At 42.4% G+C, this 16,981-nt stretch overlaps 1 protein-coding gene across 2 annotated transcripts in view; it reads right to left on the bottom strand.

Annotated features, from left to right (window-relative positions):
- The window catches only part of LOC144499805 (FRAS1-related extracellular matrix protein 2-like), a 217,888-nt gene that overhangs the window by 53,264 nt on the left and 147,643 nt on the right, over positions 1-16,981 (bottom strand). For both annotated transcript variants that reach the window (XM_078222307.1, XM_078222308.1), the window contains exons 7-8: positions 5,355-5,504; positions 85-294 (exon numbers count right to left, since the gene is read on the bottom strand). In XM_078222307.1, the coding sequence (XP_078078433.1) occupies positions 85-294; positions 5,355-5,504 (360 nt within the window). The remainder of the gene's footprint in view (positions 1-84; positions 295-5,354; positions 5,505-16,981) is intronic.

The raw sequence follows: 16,981 nt of genomic DNA, 5'->3' as shown, positions 1-16,981 counted from the left end.
AACATTTTAGTCTCCATTTCTGTGGCTTCTTGGCATGACTTTGGAAGCTATTAGTGCAGCATATTATACAGGGTGAACACTTACAATCCGAGACTGAGTCGTTAATAAGCACGGTGACTTTGCTTGGTTCTCCAAGGATGGCATTCATTGGCATGCGCAGGACAAGCTCAAAACTCTCTGGCCCTTCGAGTACAGGTTGACCCAAATCATCAAGGATAGTAACACGGAAAGTCTGCATGTTCACTCCGGGAGCAAAATCTAGATTGCGGCTTATGCCCACATAATCGACGCCCGCTGGAAAAGAACAGCCAATGATTGGGAATAGTTAGCTTGCAGGCTAATGATCATGAAATTGGGGAAATCAATAACGGTCTCAGGTCTTTGTCAAAAAACCCATTTCTAACACAAGAACCCCTTCAAAAATATCTATATCTGATACCAAAGTTGATTCTTAACTGTTGTGTAATTACACTTTTAATAAATAAACAAAAATCCTTCAGTTATGCAGAATTTTGCAATATGTACTAATTTCAACATTCTTACATAAAAGAAAAAGCACATCCACAATACTCACTAGCTTTTGGTATTTCTTTTTAGCAAGACTCGGGTATTTCCCAGAAATACCAGTCACAGAAAATCTTAATTTTACACAAATTGCAGCAGCCTAACCAAAGTTAATTTTTCAATTGATTCAGTTTTATTTTAACATACTTCTGCTCTTTTGTGGTTCCAGTCACAGATATCAAAAGATGAACACTTAATTCACTCATCGGGTGGAACTTAATGCCCTCCACTCAGGTACATTAATGTAGCAGGCAGTGGGAGTCAGATGGGGACCCTGATTAGGTGCAGTTTAGGAAGGATTGTCAAGTCTTTCTGCCTCACTGCCACTTAATTAATGTCCACATAAGGACCTCATCCCGCATCCACTGGTATTTACCCAGCAAAGGGCAGGTAACTTGCCTCGCAAGAAGACCGAAAAATTTGGAGTCCTGGAGAGTCACTTGTTCAAAGGCACTCTGCATGAATGAGGGGCTCAGCATTGGGAAGAAGGGGAGCTGGCTGAGAGCCACACCTCTATGCCTGCTGCTGACCAACCTCTCCATTACTAACTTGTGGTGTGGATCTCTTGGATATCTAGGATCTTGAGTGGGCGGATTATCGAACACAGCCACCACCTCTACTGAGCAATGAAAAGTTGCTGATTGTGATTGGTTGGCCACTGAGTGGGGCGACTTCTGCCCCGGGATTCCTGATCCTGGGGAAGGCCCGTTGTTGGCCCTTAATGTGGCCAGCTTTATCGAAAAGAGGCAAAACAGGGCTGTCGCCAGCCCTGCAGTCAGTGAACAAGACCCCTGGTGCCTCACTTATGTATCGCCTAGAGCAACATTTCTCACTATATTATTTAAATACAGATGTTGGCCCATTTACTAACTAATAACTAACACTTGAATATATGAAATGGTGATAGTTACACTAAAATGGATATTTGGTTCCAATGGGTATATGAGTTATTTCGTTTTTTTTGAACAATAAAACAGCATGCTCACCCAAACTCAAAGGGTTTGAAGTTTCACAGGCTTCTCTGAGGAAACCGTCTGTAATATCAGTGGAAAATCCATAACAATACTGTAGACGCATCATTGTGGCATTTACTTGTATTTTGAGTTTCTAGGGAGCCTTTGCCAACGTCACAGCAGATGATCGTGATCTCAAAGGGGTAACCAAGTTGGCCCAGATTTGTGCCAAAAATTTTAAATTGAGGCTAAGAACAGAAGAGGGCGGATGTGCAATTTTGTATTGTTGGCCTCCATGCCAACTACCCACCATAATCCTGACCTCGAGCCTAATGTCCCTTTAAAAGTCTGGGTGGCCACTTTGGAACATGCTGTGTGTGGGCCCAGAATTGAACCAGCAGTTTGGTTTCTGACCCAGAATTTTAAATCCCAGCCGTGACCACCTTCATTTCAGGATTTAATTCATCAGCAGCCTCAATTTATTAGTAAATGCTAGAATATCTGTTAAAAGTCATGAAATAACTCATATATTAAAAGTCATGATGACAGACATGATGACTGAACGAAATGTACCCACAACTTCACCAGCTGACCACAGACATATTAAACTGTTTAAAGAAGACCTGTCTTTTAAAAATACAAGTAAAGGTACTGACCAATTTGGATACCAGCATATCTTGTATTGTAAGTGACCACTTTTCTGGAAAGTTTTACACAATTGAGTGGTGCCAAGGTCCCATTCAAACAGGGATTCTTAAGGAAGGCATTAAAAACACAAAGCGCTGGACAATCCACTGTATCTCTGAAGGAAATGGGACTTGCTACTCAGCCACTTTCACCCACCACTCAAAGCCCCCTGTGGAGACCAAAGTAACCCCATTTCCTGTTGATATATACCTCAAAATGGGTCAAAAAGTTTCTGAGATGAAAAACAAATAACTGGGAATACTATAACAATGGATGCAAGACATGCTACTTGGAATCCCTTCCAGGAATGCATAAAAATGTGTTTAAAAACTGGCTCTGCCAAAAACAGAGGGGGGGACAAGGTGGGAAAAAGACATGACAGTCATCTTTTGAAAATGAGTAGGAATGACCTTTATCTTTCGCTATCTGGAAGCCAAAAAGGGTTTTTCAACAAAGTGCAGACCAGTCAACTCCAGGATTCGATCTAATTTCAACAGACACAACTTTCCACAAGATACAGCTCACGAACAAGCAAAGGTCCTTCTTGCTTATGCTTTTAACTTCCATTAGGTTTCTAACCTTCCATTTCTGAGGTGTGGGTACTAGCTCACTCCTCCTCACCGGGCCTTAAGATAAAGATTAATGCTTTTCCATTAAAATGCAGAATAAGTTAGATCATCAATGACAAAACTGCTAGAAAGAATGGAATAAGCTTTTATAGTTTTTCATGTTTTCTATGTTAGTGCAAAGATTTTAATCAAGACAAATTTAATTAAGGGAAAAATTTCAAGTAGAGTTAAAATAAATTGACATTTTCTCTTCTGGTTCCTTCTTATGCAACAGGCTCCAGGCTAGAATTTTACTCTCAAAGTTCAGAATTACAAATGGTGAAGGTGTACTTCAATTACTTTCCTCGGACACAGGGCACGGGATGAGTATGTTTACATTCCTGTGCTAACTCATTTCTCAGGAATGTTCTATTGGTTTGAATGTAATACAATTGGTGGGGGTGGGGGGGATGGGGGGTGGGAAAGAGACCTTTGGTCATTTAGCTGCAAGAATAGGATGAGATTAACCATTTCTCAGTAGAATTGTACTGATTTATAAGCTGCCTTTGGGAAAGGTGCCTCTGGACACATTGTTTAATGAGGCATCTTGATTTTCAGCACTCCACAGAGAAAATGACAGATGTTGTTAGACAGAAACAAATAAATCCTTCTAAGCTACTCCTAAATAATTTTGTGAAGGGGAACATCTGATGGTGAAACTGTAGAATATTCAATATGAAAGTTCAATGACGTCAGGAATCCCTAGTTCTTTTAAGTTTCAAGTTTTAATATTCTGTACATTAACAAACAATGGCTTAGATTATGTGGTAAAAATAACGGGACGTTATCAGCGCTCACGACAGTGAGGCGAGACACCGGGGCCGGGTGAATGCCACGAGGTGGTGAGTCAGCAATTATTCATTGAGATGGTTTTTTCACAAGTTAAAAAGCACCCAAGCATTGATCAGTTTGTGTATTTTTGTGGCTTGCACCTTTGTGTTCTGTGGGGAGAGGGTGGGGGAATTGAATAGAAACCTTCAGTGTACTCACATACCCAGCTGTTTGAGAAATTGGCTTGCCACCACCTTCTCAAGAGCAATTAGGGATGGGCATTAAAAATGCTGGCCGAGCCATATCTTATTTTAAAAAAAGTTTAGTAAAACACAGGAATGAGGAATTTGCTGACTAGGTTTTCTTACGCCTGCACAAGCTGTGCTCCAATGGTTTCCCAATAAACATGAGAAAAAGTTACGGCTTGTCAATTCAAGTGCAAGTGAACTTTTAATGTTGTGGTAAATCTTAATCACTGCAAAAGAACCTCTTTTTAAAAAGTGTGGCGTTTTGTTTCTTCAGATTTTAGCTCTTGTTGGAGATTCCCATCTCTCTTTATTTCATTTTATGTACATGCTTTTGCATTGGGCTAAATATCCCAATTTATATTTGCATTTCTCACAAGCAGAGGCAGGTCTTCTTTGTGGGGCCCTGCACCCTGAACCTACATTTCTGCCACCCCCCCCTCCTCAAGATATCACACCCCTCCCAGGCCCATCCACCCTTGCCCCATAGAACACAAAGATGCAAGCCCCAAATTGCACAAATTGATCACTGCTTCAGTGCTTTTTAACTTGTTAAAAAAAAACCTCTGAATAATTGCTGACTCACTACCGTGTGGCTTTCACCTGGCTCCGGTCTTTCACCTCACTGTTGCTAGCTGGCCTGCCCTCCTCAGCCATGGCTAGCTCAAGTCGTCCCTTGCCTACTCTCAGTGTGGCTAGCTGACCACCTTAAGCTCAAGTCGTCCCTTGCCTACTCTCAGTGTGGCTAGCTGACCACCTTATGACTTTCGCCTGACTCCGCGCTTTGCCCCTCGCCTCACTGTTGCTAGCTGGCCTGCCCTCCTCAGCCATAGCTGGGTTGAGTCGCCCATTGCCCTGCTCCCCTCGCTGCTCAATGGCTGGTTCACCTTGGCTCGTGGCTTTTGCCCGGTGCCTCATACCTTGTCTCGCTGTTGCTGACTGACCTGCTCTCAGCCCTGGGCAGAGAAACCTGCTGACTGCACCTTTATTTCGCAAAAGTAAAACACAGGATTTTCTGCCTCTCTCCCTCCTTGTCCAGTCGCGTTTCGTTCCTTGGGTGCGTGCCTCAACATTCGTTCCAGTCTGTTTTCTCACTAAGGGGACATGCCCAATCAGAGTCTGATGTCGCTCTGCATTGCCTGCTGATAGGCTCATGTTCACCCAATCAGCAAATGCACAGTTATCAGGCTCTGAGTGGTATCCACAGACTGGACAGAGGGAGGCCTCCCCATCGGTTGGGGCCCGGTGTATTTCATTGTAAATCTGCCTCTGGTTGCAAAGGTTCTTTGATTTTATTGATTGAGGAAAGACACCTTTACTTGCCCTATTAATAAAAAGTCCCAGACCACCTCAAGAAGGTACTGCTCTATTTTGACTCTCCAATAACTGCAACTCACACTGCAAAAACCCACAGAACCTTTGCGGATAAGTGTAACCGTCTGAATGGCTAGCACTGTTGCTGCTTCTCCACTGACTGCAAAATCTGGGCCTGTTTCTAAAATGCCAACAAAACATTATGTTCTCACCTTCAGCTGAAGCTGGCTCGGTTTTGCGGGATCGTACTGTCACAGTTGCTGTCTTGGACAAGTCTGTCCCAGTTCGCCAGACCTGGACTTCCACATAGCCTTCACTTTCATCCACCTGGTACTCGGTGTCTCCAAAGTAAAAAACTGGTTCTGGAAAAGAGATAATACCAGCAACATGAACACGTGTACAACTATTCATATAAAATAATTAGAAGGCAAAAATGCCCAGCCAGTCAGGTGTTTAGCCATTTCATACATATACTATGAGGAAACTCTTTCTGACATGTTGGAACATGAATAATTTCAAAGGCAATTTAATTGATAAAAATATAAAAGGAATAGATGTGAATATAAATGACTATATCAAACTTACAGTAGTATAATTAACTTAGATTAATATGCAAAAATGACAAGAGCAGATTGATTTATAGTAGGGTACCATAGTTGTGCAGCACAATAACCCATGCAAAGGCCAGTAATTGCCCAATCTCAAATGAACACAATTAGTGAATGACGTGCACTTCCCTATCAGGAGTCAAATTAGAGAGAAATTCACTCTGGGCCAGTTGCAAATCCTGTTACTGATGGCTAATTAAGAACTTCTGCTGGAACTATGCAGACATTAGGCAAGTTTTCATCAGGCTTGGATTTAATGAACTAGAATCCAGATAACCCTGTCAACAGTCACTGCCCAATCTGACTCAGGGAATTACTGAAAGGCACATCTTGTCCATGAAATCATGCACCAGATATCACAAAATTGGAGATAGAACTAGGAAAAGAAGACCAAAATGCAAAGTTAAAAGTATTGTTCCTTTTAAATGACTTGGGTGGAAAAGAATATTCAGATGGCGATGATGTCTAAAAAAGCAGGTTTTCAAATTTATTGGACTGCATTTTATGCTCCCTGCTGGGTGTGCTTTTGGTGCAGGAGGGCAGCCATAAAATAAAGTAGGTGGCAATCCCACCTCCCACCTGCCCACTCGAGCTCACCCCAATAATACGGGGAGTTGGTGGGTGCCAAAATCGGCACCTTGAATGCCATATTTAAATAATTACAGTTCAATTGGGTTTGTCAACGTGCCAATTCGCCCCAATAATACATCGCCTATGTCATAAATACTTAGGATGGGCAGTTGTCTGAGGGTGGGCATGTCACTTCTTAAAAAGTATTTTACAAAGGGTGGGAAGCTAGTGCAGACACTATCTTCAGGGACTGCCCTTGGTGATGGGAGGATGGGGGGAGTCTGCAATTAAGGAAGAACCCACTTTTTCTTCCTGCTCCATTAAACACACCACCTCTGCACCTCCATAACCTGTCCAAGACCCCAGCCTTACTTGGCTCTGGGGTCCATTGAGCTTTCTTCTTCTGCCTGGTTGCAGTCCCGGCAGCACTCATTAACGTGCTCTTGCCGGGTCTCATGGAGCTACCGGCCAATCCGACTGACTGGCAGCTCCTAAGGTTGGAAGTTCCTTTCCGGTGAGGGGTGCAAGTCCCACATCATTCCTATTTAGCTTTCCTGTGTTGTAACTGTGGGTTAGGTTGGCATGGGATGGATCATCCTCAGTTGCTTCCCGGGTTGGGCAGTGGTGTGTGTGTATGTATGTGTGTGTGTGCGCGTGTGTGCGAGCTGTCTGCTCCTCGCTGCCCCCATAATATTCCGTCCATTATCTATTAACTTGTATTTTAATTCACTCAAATTAAGCACTCTGTGTAAAAAAAAATCTTACGTATGGTATTGAGGGTTGAAACAGTAGATTTTGAATTTTTTAAATATATTTTTGAAAATAATTGCTAACAAACCCCTTTTATGTTTTACAGGATTTTATTGATGCATCTTTCATTAGTTTGGGCTGGGACTGTTGTGTGGTGTGGTACCAACATGTTATCAGAGTAACCTTGGGCAAATAGTGCTCTAATCACCTGCCAAGAAATTCCACACATTTTTCACCTCTCCGCAAAAACTCACCACAAAGGCTGGATATCGAGACCAAAGGAAAAATCTAAACACAGATTGCTACGAGTCTGACATTTCATATCAAGAAACTGAAATTTCTTCACCTTAAATCACTTGTCATTTTCCACTCAACAACAACTTTGATTAATATGGTGCCCTTAATGCAATAGCACATGTCAAGGTACTTCATAGGAGGCAATGTGAGGGCAGACAGCCAAAGCTTGATCTTTTAAGGAGTATCTTAAAGGAAGAAAGATAGCCAGAAAGGTTTTGGGAGGGAATTCCAAGGTTTGGGGAAGCTCAAAGCACAACCACCAATGGGAGGATGGTGGGGGGGAAGGTTACAATTAAAATCAAGGATACTCAAGACGACAAATTCAGATGAGGGCAGATATCTCAGAGGGATGTCAGGTTAGAGAAGATCGCTGAGACAGGGAAGGGTGAGGCCATGGAGGGATTTAAAAACAAACGTGAGAATATTAAAATCAAAGTGTTACTTGACAGGGAGTCAATGCAGATCAGTGAGGATAGAAGTGATAGGTGAATAGGATTTGATCCGAGAAAGGACATGGACTGCCGAGATTTGAATGACCTCAATTTATGGAGTTTAGAATGTGGGAGACTAACCATCAGTGCATTGAAATAGTCAAATCTAGAGGTAACAAAGGCATGTATATGGGTTTCAGCAGCAGATGAACTGTGGTAGAAAAAATATCAAGCATTGTTGCAAAGGTGGAAATAGGCATTCTTAGCGAGCACGCAGATATGTGGTTGAAATCTCATCTTGAGGTTGAATATGACATCAAGGATAACAGTCTGGTTTAGCCCGAGTTGCCGTGATGTGGAGACGCCGGCGTTGGACTGGGGTAAGCACAGTAAGAAGTCTCACAACACCAGGCTGAAGTCCAATAGGTTTGACCTGTTGGACTTTAACCTGGTGTTGTGAGACTTCTTACTGTGCTTAGCCTGAGTTGCTAGGGAGAGGGATGGAGCCAGCAAGTAGGGCTTGGAGCAGGGACCGAAAACAACGCCTCCAGTCTTCCAATACTGAATTAAGGAAATTTCTGCTCCTCGAGTATAGGATGTCAAACAAGCAGTCTGATCATTTCTATCAGTTGAGAGAGATGATGGTGACGGAGAGCTGCATGTTGTCAGCAAAAGTGAAAATCAACACTGTGCTTTCAGATGGTGTTGGCGACGGGTAGCATGTAGAAGAGAAATAGGAAAAGACCAAGGATCCCTGGGGGAGACCAGAGATAATGGCGTGGGAGCAGGAAGGGAAGCCACTGCAAGTGATACAGTGACTAGGATCCATAGAATCCCTGCAGTGCAGAAGATGGCCACTCGGTGCACTGGCTATGCTAAAAACAATTCTCCCTCAGTATACCCGAACGAGCGCCAGAGTGTGGCAACTAGGGGGATTTTCACAGTAACCTCACTACAGTGTTAATGTAAGTCCACTTGTGACAATAATAAATAAACGTTAAAGATTTACAAAGATTCTGAATTTTTACAAAATCCTTAAATGATATCTGCAGCTTTCAAAGTAAAATCAGAATTTCTCTGATGCATTGGGGGAAAAAAAATCGATTAAATTGCAAACCATTTTGGTGGCACAGATTTAGTCAGTTTGAAAATTGCATCTCCCTCTCCACCCTCAAATAGTGGAAGCATTTCAGGGGTGTAATGCACTGCTGAGGAGTAAACACAGTAAGAGTTTTAACAACACCAGGTTAAAGTCCAACAGGTTTATTCGGTAGCAAATGCCATTAGCTTTCGGAGGGCTGCTCCTTCGTCAGATGGAGTGGATATCTGCTCGCAAACAGGTTTGCGAGCAGATATCCGCTCCATCTGACGAAGGAGCAGCGCTCCGAAAGCTAATGGCATTTGCTACCAAATAAACCTGTTGGACTGTAACCTGGTGTTGTTAAAACTCTTACTGTGTTTACCCCAGTCGAATGCCGGCATCTCCACATCATGACTGCTGAGGAGTAGAAGAGCTGATAAGAATTTTAGTTGAACTGTTGAGTACAAGCGACAGACAATCACATTTTAAGGGCACAAAACCTCTATCTCCTGAAGTCCCAGATGGCTATGCAGACTGAGAGGATAATAGCAAACTGCTCCAATTTCCCCAGCTAGTACGACTGTTAAGTAGATTTCAAGAGATATCTGGTAGTTGTCTGGCAATGCTTTTTGAACTCCCACTTTGCTGCATGAATTATGTGTTGTCTGGCATCCCCTCATAGTGGCACGGTGGAATTAGGCACTTAATAGAGGAGGCCATGCAGCTGAATTCTTGCTGCAGATGAGCTCTCCAATGTGCTATTCTTGAGAAAAAACATTCTATTGTACAAACTCACTGCCCATCATAAATCAATTTCTCCCTGTAAAATTGCACTGAAAATTCACAGCAATAGATTCAGGTTTATGCCACATTGTTAAAAATGTACTTCACGAAAGCATATCAATCGTGACATTATTCTACAGGTTCTGATTTGAAATCAGTGCTTCCTGAGAATAAGACAAGGCAGTACACTCAAGTATGCCAGCTCTATCAATAAAGGAAGCTATGTCTTCACCAGCACATGGATACAGGTTAAACATTAATGCCAGCAGAGAGGTGGCCTTTCCGTTGGCTGCCTGTTAGCATGAAAAGTTTGAAATGTAATTACTGACAGTCCATTTCTCGTTCCCACAAAGTTGCTGAAAGTGCGAGCTTATTACAGCGCAGTGAGGAGAAAAGGGGGCGGGATTCTGGGATTCTCATGGCCCAGTCGCATGGGTGTAAATCCCATTGTGGCCGCTAACTCTTGTGAAAGAGCCATAATGGGATTTGTGGCAGCGAGATCTTGGTTTGAGATCTCGCCTCTCCTGCTGGCAAGGTAATCATGTTCATGCCCATAAAGGGAAAGGAACCTGGTTTCCATGAAATTGACTTAAATTAAGTATTATACAGCTTAACGCTGGTGCTTATGGAAGAGTTGAATTCTACTCCCCCCACCGGTGTGATGTCATGCCAGCAGGAATCACTACTGGTTTTTGAAGCTCCTGGGTGATGAGGGACATGGCAGGGCAGTGCCCCTCTGGCAATTTGGGGAGAAGAAGGAGTGGGGGGGGGGGGGGGGTGCTTTCACCTTGCTTTGAGGCACCCTGATCTCCAAATTCCAGCTTTGTTGGCGAGTTTAGGGCACCTCCCCCACCCCAGGTGGCTGTGTGATCCCCACCAACACTTTGAAATTGTGCAGCGTGCTGTTTGATCAGGCTAGAAAGGCAGCTGTGGAACCAGTGAGAGTTTCAGACGGTTTTTCCCGCCTGCTCCAGTACTCTGTGCAATTTTGGGAAAATTTTGTCCATGGTGTCTGGGCTTTGAGAGAGAAATAAACATGTAGATGGTGAACTAATGCAGGTGAATCCAATGTCAAATCGGGTATATAAAGAAAAGTACAATGAGGTAAAGAAAGATTGGATTAAGGAAGAGGCAGAAAGAAAATGTAAACCTGTTATAATTAAAAATTGATACTTTCAAAATCAAATCCAAAATTATAAATCTGAAAGAATGAGACTCATCGCTTCATTTTTGGTGTCAGAGGGGTTGATTGGCTGTCTTCATTGCATTGTTTAAAAAGTGTACATATGTGACTAATTATTAGCCCTAAATATCTTTGGTAGGTTTCGTTTGCATTTACCGTGCAGAATATAGCAATTCCAACGCTTGGCAATAGCGAAGCAGAGAACAAAATGCTGTTTCCATGAAGAGCCTCTCCGTGAATGGTATAGTGACTGTTCAGATCGGGATGTGTGATTTGGCTGATATACTATGTATGGATTAACCCAGACAACACTTAAAATAATGATAGGAATCTATCAATTTCAATGTAGAAATGTACAAATATTCATCAGAATACACCATTTTTACAATTTATTTTCCTGAGATAACATAGGAACATGGGACTTGGGAGCGGGAGTAGGTCATTTGGTCCTTCGAGCCTGCTCCATCATTTGTTAAGAGCATGGCTGATCTGGTTGTGGTCTCAACTCCACTTTCCTGTCTGCTGCCACCCCCCTTCCCATAACCCTTGACTCCCTTGTCTATCAAAAGTCTATCCAACTCAACCTTCAATAAATTCAATGACCCAGTCACAGAATTCTCTGGGGAAGAGAATTCCACGGGCTAATGGCCCCTTAGAGAAAAGCATGCTTCAAAATTCTCTATATGTGTAACCATGGGTATAAGATGCAGATGGAGGCAGCAATCAGAAGAGGCATTTATAGTATTAAATTTGTCACCTACAGCTCTGTCATTATAGTTGTGCTGCAGTGACTATGAAACTGAGGTATTGTAAGGTTCACCCCGGCATTACTTCAATAATATTTCAACAACTTGGCAAACAAATTGCACTGCACGCCTTATATCGCAGTGAAGTAATGTCTGGTTTGTATCAATGATAACAATTTATTACACATAACTGACCCACAAAATTTTTTGCCATAGACAGTAATTCGTTTTCTCTTTATACATATGTAATGTAGAAATCAAGACCTTTATAAATGATTCTTGAATTCTTAGTGCTTTCTTAAGATAGCACTCTAGTCTTCTACAGCAATGATCATACAACTTTTCAGCATTAAGCCCAGATGTCAATCTTTACTGCAATAGCAGTCAGATAGTGGACCCATTTAAGTCAGATATGGTTGATCCAAACTAAATGCAATCTCTCTGGGTTTATGCAAGTGTCCTTTAACAGATCAGCACAACAATATGTCAGTTGATTTGACGGTTCAGGTCTACAGATATAAATAACATTAGAAATGTTGTCCCTGGTTAATGCCAGATCATGTGCAAAGAGTAGGGGGGAGAGCTTCACGCAAAGTAAAAAGCAGACTAGAGTGTTAACCAGTTACAAGGTACAGACTTGCACAGATTCAGGTCTCATGCAATATGACATTAAATTATTAGCTACGTGCATGTACTGTGTTTCCCTCCCTATTGAAAAATAGTGGGAGTGCAACAGAAATTATTGCTACGAGTCTGATGTGGATCTTATGCACAACAACTGGGGCAACTCTGATGTCAAGATGGAGGAGCTGGTTAACTTTCTCCAGAGAAATAATTCAGTGACTGCTGCATTGATTTGGTCTTGCCACAACTGTTTGTGGCTATTGAACAGCACAAATGCTACAAAAAAAGATTTACTTTTTACAATTCAGTGCGTAATTGTAGCACTATATTATCTATATACCCATATCTGTGGACTTCAACATGTAGACAAGCCACAGTACCATTGTGCAACTTTGTGTACTTTGTATGAGCAGTAACTTATAACTGATCCTGAGGGCATGAACCTGCTATCCTCTCTCAGAATGACTGCACTTGTCTTCCCACCGATGTCATTCCACATTTCCGAATTTAACTGCCTCACCATTGGTGACCATGTGTTAAGTTGCCTGTTCCTCCAGCTATTAAACCTCTCTCCTTGCTTTTCTCCTTTAAGTTGCTCCTTAGAACTTGCCTTATTGACTGAGTTGCTTGTCATCCACCCTAAATCTCCTTCTCATTGGGAATCGGAAACATAGAAAATAGAAGCAGGAGGTTGTCATTCGGCCCTTTGAGCCTGCTCTGCCATTCATTTTGATCATGGCTGATCATTACATTCTATATCCTGATCCTGCCTTCCCCCATATCCCTTGATCCCTTTAGCCCAAGAACTATATCTAATTTCTTCTCAATCACACAATGTCTTGGCCTCAACTACTTTTTGTGGTAGTGAATTCCACAGAATTCACCACTCAGTGGATGAAGAAATTTCTCCTTGCCTTGGTATGTGTGCCATATTTTGTTTTAGAATGCTCCTGTTGCTCCTCTTGGGATATTTTATTAGAGGTGCTATATAATTACTAGTTGTGGTTGTTGTACAGTTAATCCCCTGAGCTAAATCAACCATTCCAAACTGCACTTAACCTATTCAATTGAGAACGTAGAATTGCTATTTTCTTTTGGCTGGTACCCTATAATGACAACTGTTAAGGTCTCTGGTTGCATTCAACTGATGAACAGTTCGAGATTAATCCTGAACAAAATAATCAGAATTTAGTGCACCAACAGTATTGTTTAATCATTGAAGCCTCTTAATGAGTTGAATTTGTTGAAACAAACCTAATGACATAACAACTATTTCACAGGGACAGTCCTTTCTTAAGAGGATTTTAACATTTTCATCCACCAATGTCTATACCAGCAGATGTACGCATTATGCCATCAAATAACAGGATGTGTATTGGGTATGGTATTGAGTTGTAAGCTCTAGATCATGGTGCTTTTACTTATGGAGAAAGGACGAAAAACCAGAAATAACTCATTCTTATTGGTTGGTAAAGTGGCAAAGGATGCTGTGCAAGGAAACCCAAAAGACAGAGAAAGAATTACATAGAACGTACAGGCCAACTGGTGTACTGGTCGTGGAGCAGTATTTCTGCTCCACACGAGTTTCCTCACACTCCTTGTTATCCAATCCGATCAGCACATCCTGCTACTCAATTAGCCCTCAGGTGCTGATCGAGCTTCCCATTTAACGCACCTATGGTTGCCCTTAAATACATCTATGAGATCAAGAGACATTAAGAGATAGGGAAATTATTTGTGAAATGGAGAGAACAGAGGGGAAATTCTGAAAGACTATGTTCACTAAGTGGAGCCATGCACTTGGGTCTGCAGGCTAGGGATACAGATGTAATGTGATTATGTGTCCCTCCTTACCTTGGAAATTTTGAGAGAATCACTCATAATATTCTGGGCATTAGCAGTACAGAACAAGCATCAATACACGAGTGCGTCACTTTTACCATAAATTGAGAACGGATCTAACAAACACAGTTCGTATTCACAATACAATGGCTTTTCTTTAATTTTAATTTTATTTGAATTGCAACGGGGCTGATGTCATCACCTGTGAAGCAGAGGCTGACAACAGACTGCACTTATATAGCACCTTTAACATAATATGTCCCACTTCACAGGGTTGTAATAAAGCAAACTTTGACACCAAGGGCTGAATTTTAGATATCGTGGCTGTGAACAAAGTCTGAACCACACATGCGTGAATCTCAGACTCCTTTGAAAGATTTTGAATAATACAAAGCGGCCAATTAACGGCCGCTTGGTGGGAAACCAGCCAACTACGTGAATGAAGGGTGAGCAGTGTGCCAAATTAGTGATCGTAGGGTGGAACGTCTGGGGACAGAGTCCATGAACCGGAAGTCAGTCACAGCTACCCGCTACCAATTTACAGGCATCCCTGGCATGGGATTGTGGCAGCTGCACTAGATAGCATTCTTTGGAGGCACAAAATTTGTATGTGGAGGAAAATAAATTCCAGTGAACTATTGCAGTAGGTAAGAGCTTGGCTTTAAATCTGAATGAATATTCTTCTAGTTTTGGAGCTTTCAGGACCTTTGCCAGGGAAGAAAGAACTTTAACATAAGAACTAGGAACAGGAGTAGGCAATTCAGCCTACTCCTGATGAACTTATCCTGGTGTCATCTCCACCTCCCTGCCTGCTCCCCATAACCCTTCATCCCGCTACTAAAAACCTTTCTATTTCCTCTTTAAATCTGCTTAAGTGTTCCCGCATCCACTGCACTCTGGGGTAGAGAATTCTACAAATACACGACCCTTTGAGTGAAGTAATTCCTCTTCATTTCTGTTTTAAATCTGCCACTCCTTAGCCTAAAATTATGGCCCTCTTGTTCTAGAATGTCTGACATGGGGAAACATCCACTCTACGTTTACTGTCAATCCCCTTTAGCATCTGATGTATCTCAATTGGATTTCCTCTCATTTTTCTAAACTCCAGTGAGTATAGGCCTAAACTGCTCAATTTATCTTCATAAGACAAGTCCTTCATCCCTAGTGAACCTTCTTTGAACCGCCTCTAATGCATTTACATTCTTCAAGTAAAGGGAACAGAACTGTGCACAGTACTCCAGATGCAATCTCACCAATGCCCTAAACAGGTGCAACAGCACTTCCCTACTTTTATACTGGAATGCAGCTGTTCAATCCTCCTGAGTAAAAGCAAGTGTTTAGCAAGATATTCAAAATCACTCCTTAAACCCTCTTTATCTCTCCAGAGAGGGCTAAGGGAATTGAGTCAGGAGCTGGGGAGGGCCCCAGAACAAGGACAGCCCCAAGGTTTAACAGTGACACCCTGCGTGTCCTCCTCCAGACTGTGTGATAGATGGGAGGACCTCATGTTCGCTGATGAGAAGAGGAGACCTCTCAGTTATAGTTGAGGTTATCAGATTTGGTGTAGACCAACAAACCTGGATGCAGTGTCAGAAAAGGAATAATGACCATTTGAGATCTGTAAAGGCGAGTGTGTTACCATTCTGGAGATGGGCATATTTGGAAGGGCACGGATGTAGGTCCGTTGTGGGATTGTCTTGGGTGTTGCCCAAGCATCTAAGATGGCATGATGCACACATGCCACTCTGCATGGCAAAGGCAGTTATGGAGGGGTGCAAACTGTAACACCTCTGGTTGACAAACAGCACCTAACCTGCACATCTTTGGACTGTGGGAGGGAACAGGAGTACCTGGAAAAAAACCCACACAAACACGGGGAGAACATGCAAACTCCACACAGTCACAGGTGCAGCCATTAAGATCAGATATGCTCCAGAGGTCAGTATTGGAACGGCGCAGAGATCTTGGGACTTTGGAGATTGCACAAATAGGAAGGGGCTAGGCCTCGGAAGGATTTGAAAACAAGAATAAGTATTTTAGAATTGAGGACTCTTAACTGAGAACAAATGCATGTCAATGAGCACAGGGGAAATGGTGAGTAGACCTGGCACAAGTCAAGACATAGGCAGAGTTTCGAATGGTCTCAAGTTAGCAGAGATAGAACCGGGGAGGCCAGTCACAAGTCCATTGGAATAGTCAACTCCTGAGGTGGCAAAGACATGGATGAGGATTTCAGCAGCAGTTAAGCTGAGGTAAGGATGAAGTCATACAATGTTAAGAGGTAGAAGTAAGCCGTCTTAGTAATAGCCCAAGTATGTGATAGGAAGCTCACTTTGGGGTCCGATGTAACACTAAGATTGTGTATAGCCTGGTTCAACTTCAGACAATTGCCTGGGAAAGGAATAGAGTCGGTGGCAAAAGTACAGAGATTGTGATGGTGATTGAACACAAGAGTTTCCATCCTTCCAAATATTTAGTTGGAAGAAACTTCTGCTTATCTAGTACTGGATGCCAGGCAAGCAATCTGACAAATCAGAGACAGTGAAGTGGTTGAGACAGGGAGGCACGGTTGAGCTGGGTAATATACATGTGGAAACTACTATTGTTTTTGGGTAAAGTTGCTGAAGGTCTGCCTGTAGATAAGAAACAGAAAAGGGGCCAAGGATAGAACTGGGTGAAGTATGGACAGCAATTGATCTGTTAACAGATGTTTTCTTCATAAGTCTATTAACAATGCCATAAAGGGAGAGATGAGAGATCTTAATGTCTTTCTCACGGGTGTCGTTGTGCAGTTTAGGTTTAACAGAATTCTGTACTGGGTGGTGTGTTATGGGATAACTCCCCAGATGTGTGTTATTAATAGTGCAATGAATGATCCAGCAGGTTTTATATTGGAATAGGAACATGGATGTATCGAACACACA

This window comes from Mustelus asterias, chromosome 10 (assembly GCF_964213995.1).
Source record: "Mustelus asterias chromosome 10, sMusAst1.hap1.1, whole genome shotgun sequence".
NCBI classification, from domain to species: domain Eukaryota; kingdom Metazoa; phylum Chordata; class Chondrichthyes; order Carcharhiniformes; family Triakidae; genus Mustelus; species Mustelus asterias.
This window is presented reverse-complemented; position numbering and strand designations above follow the sequence as displayed.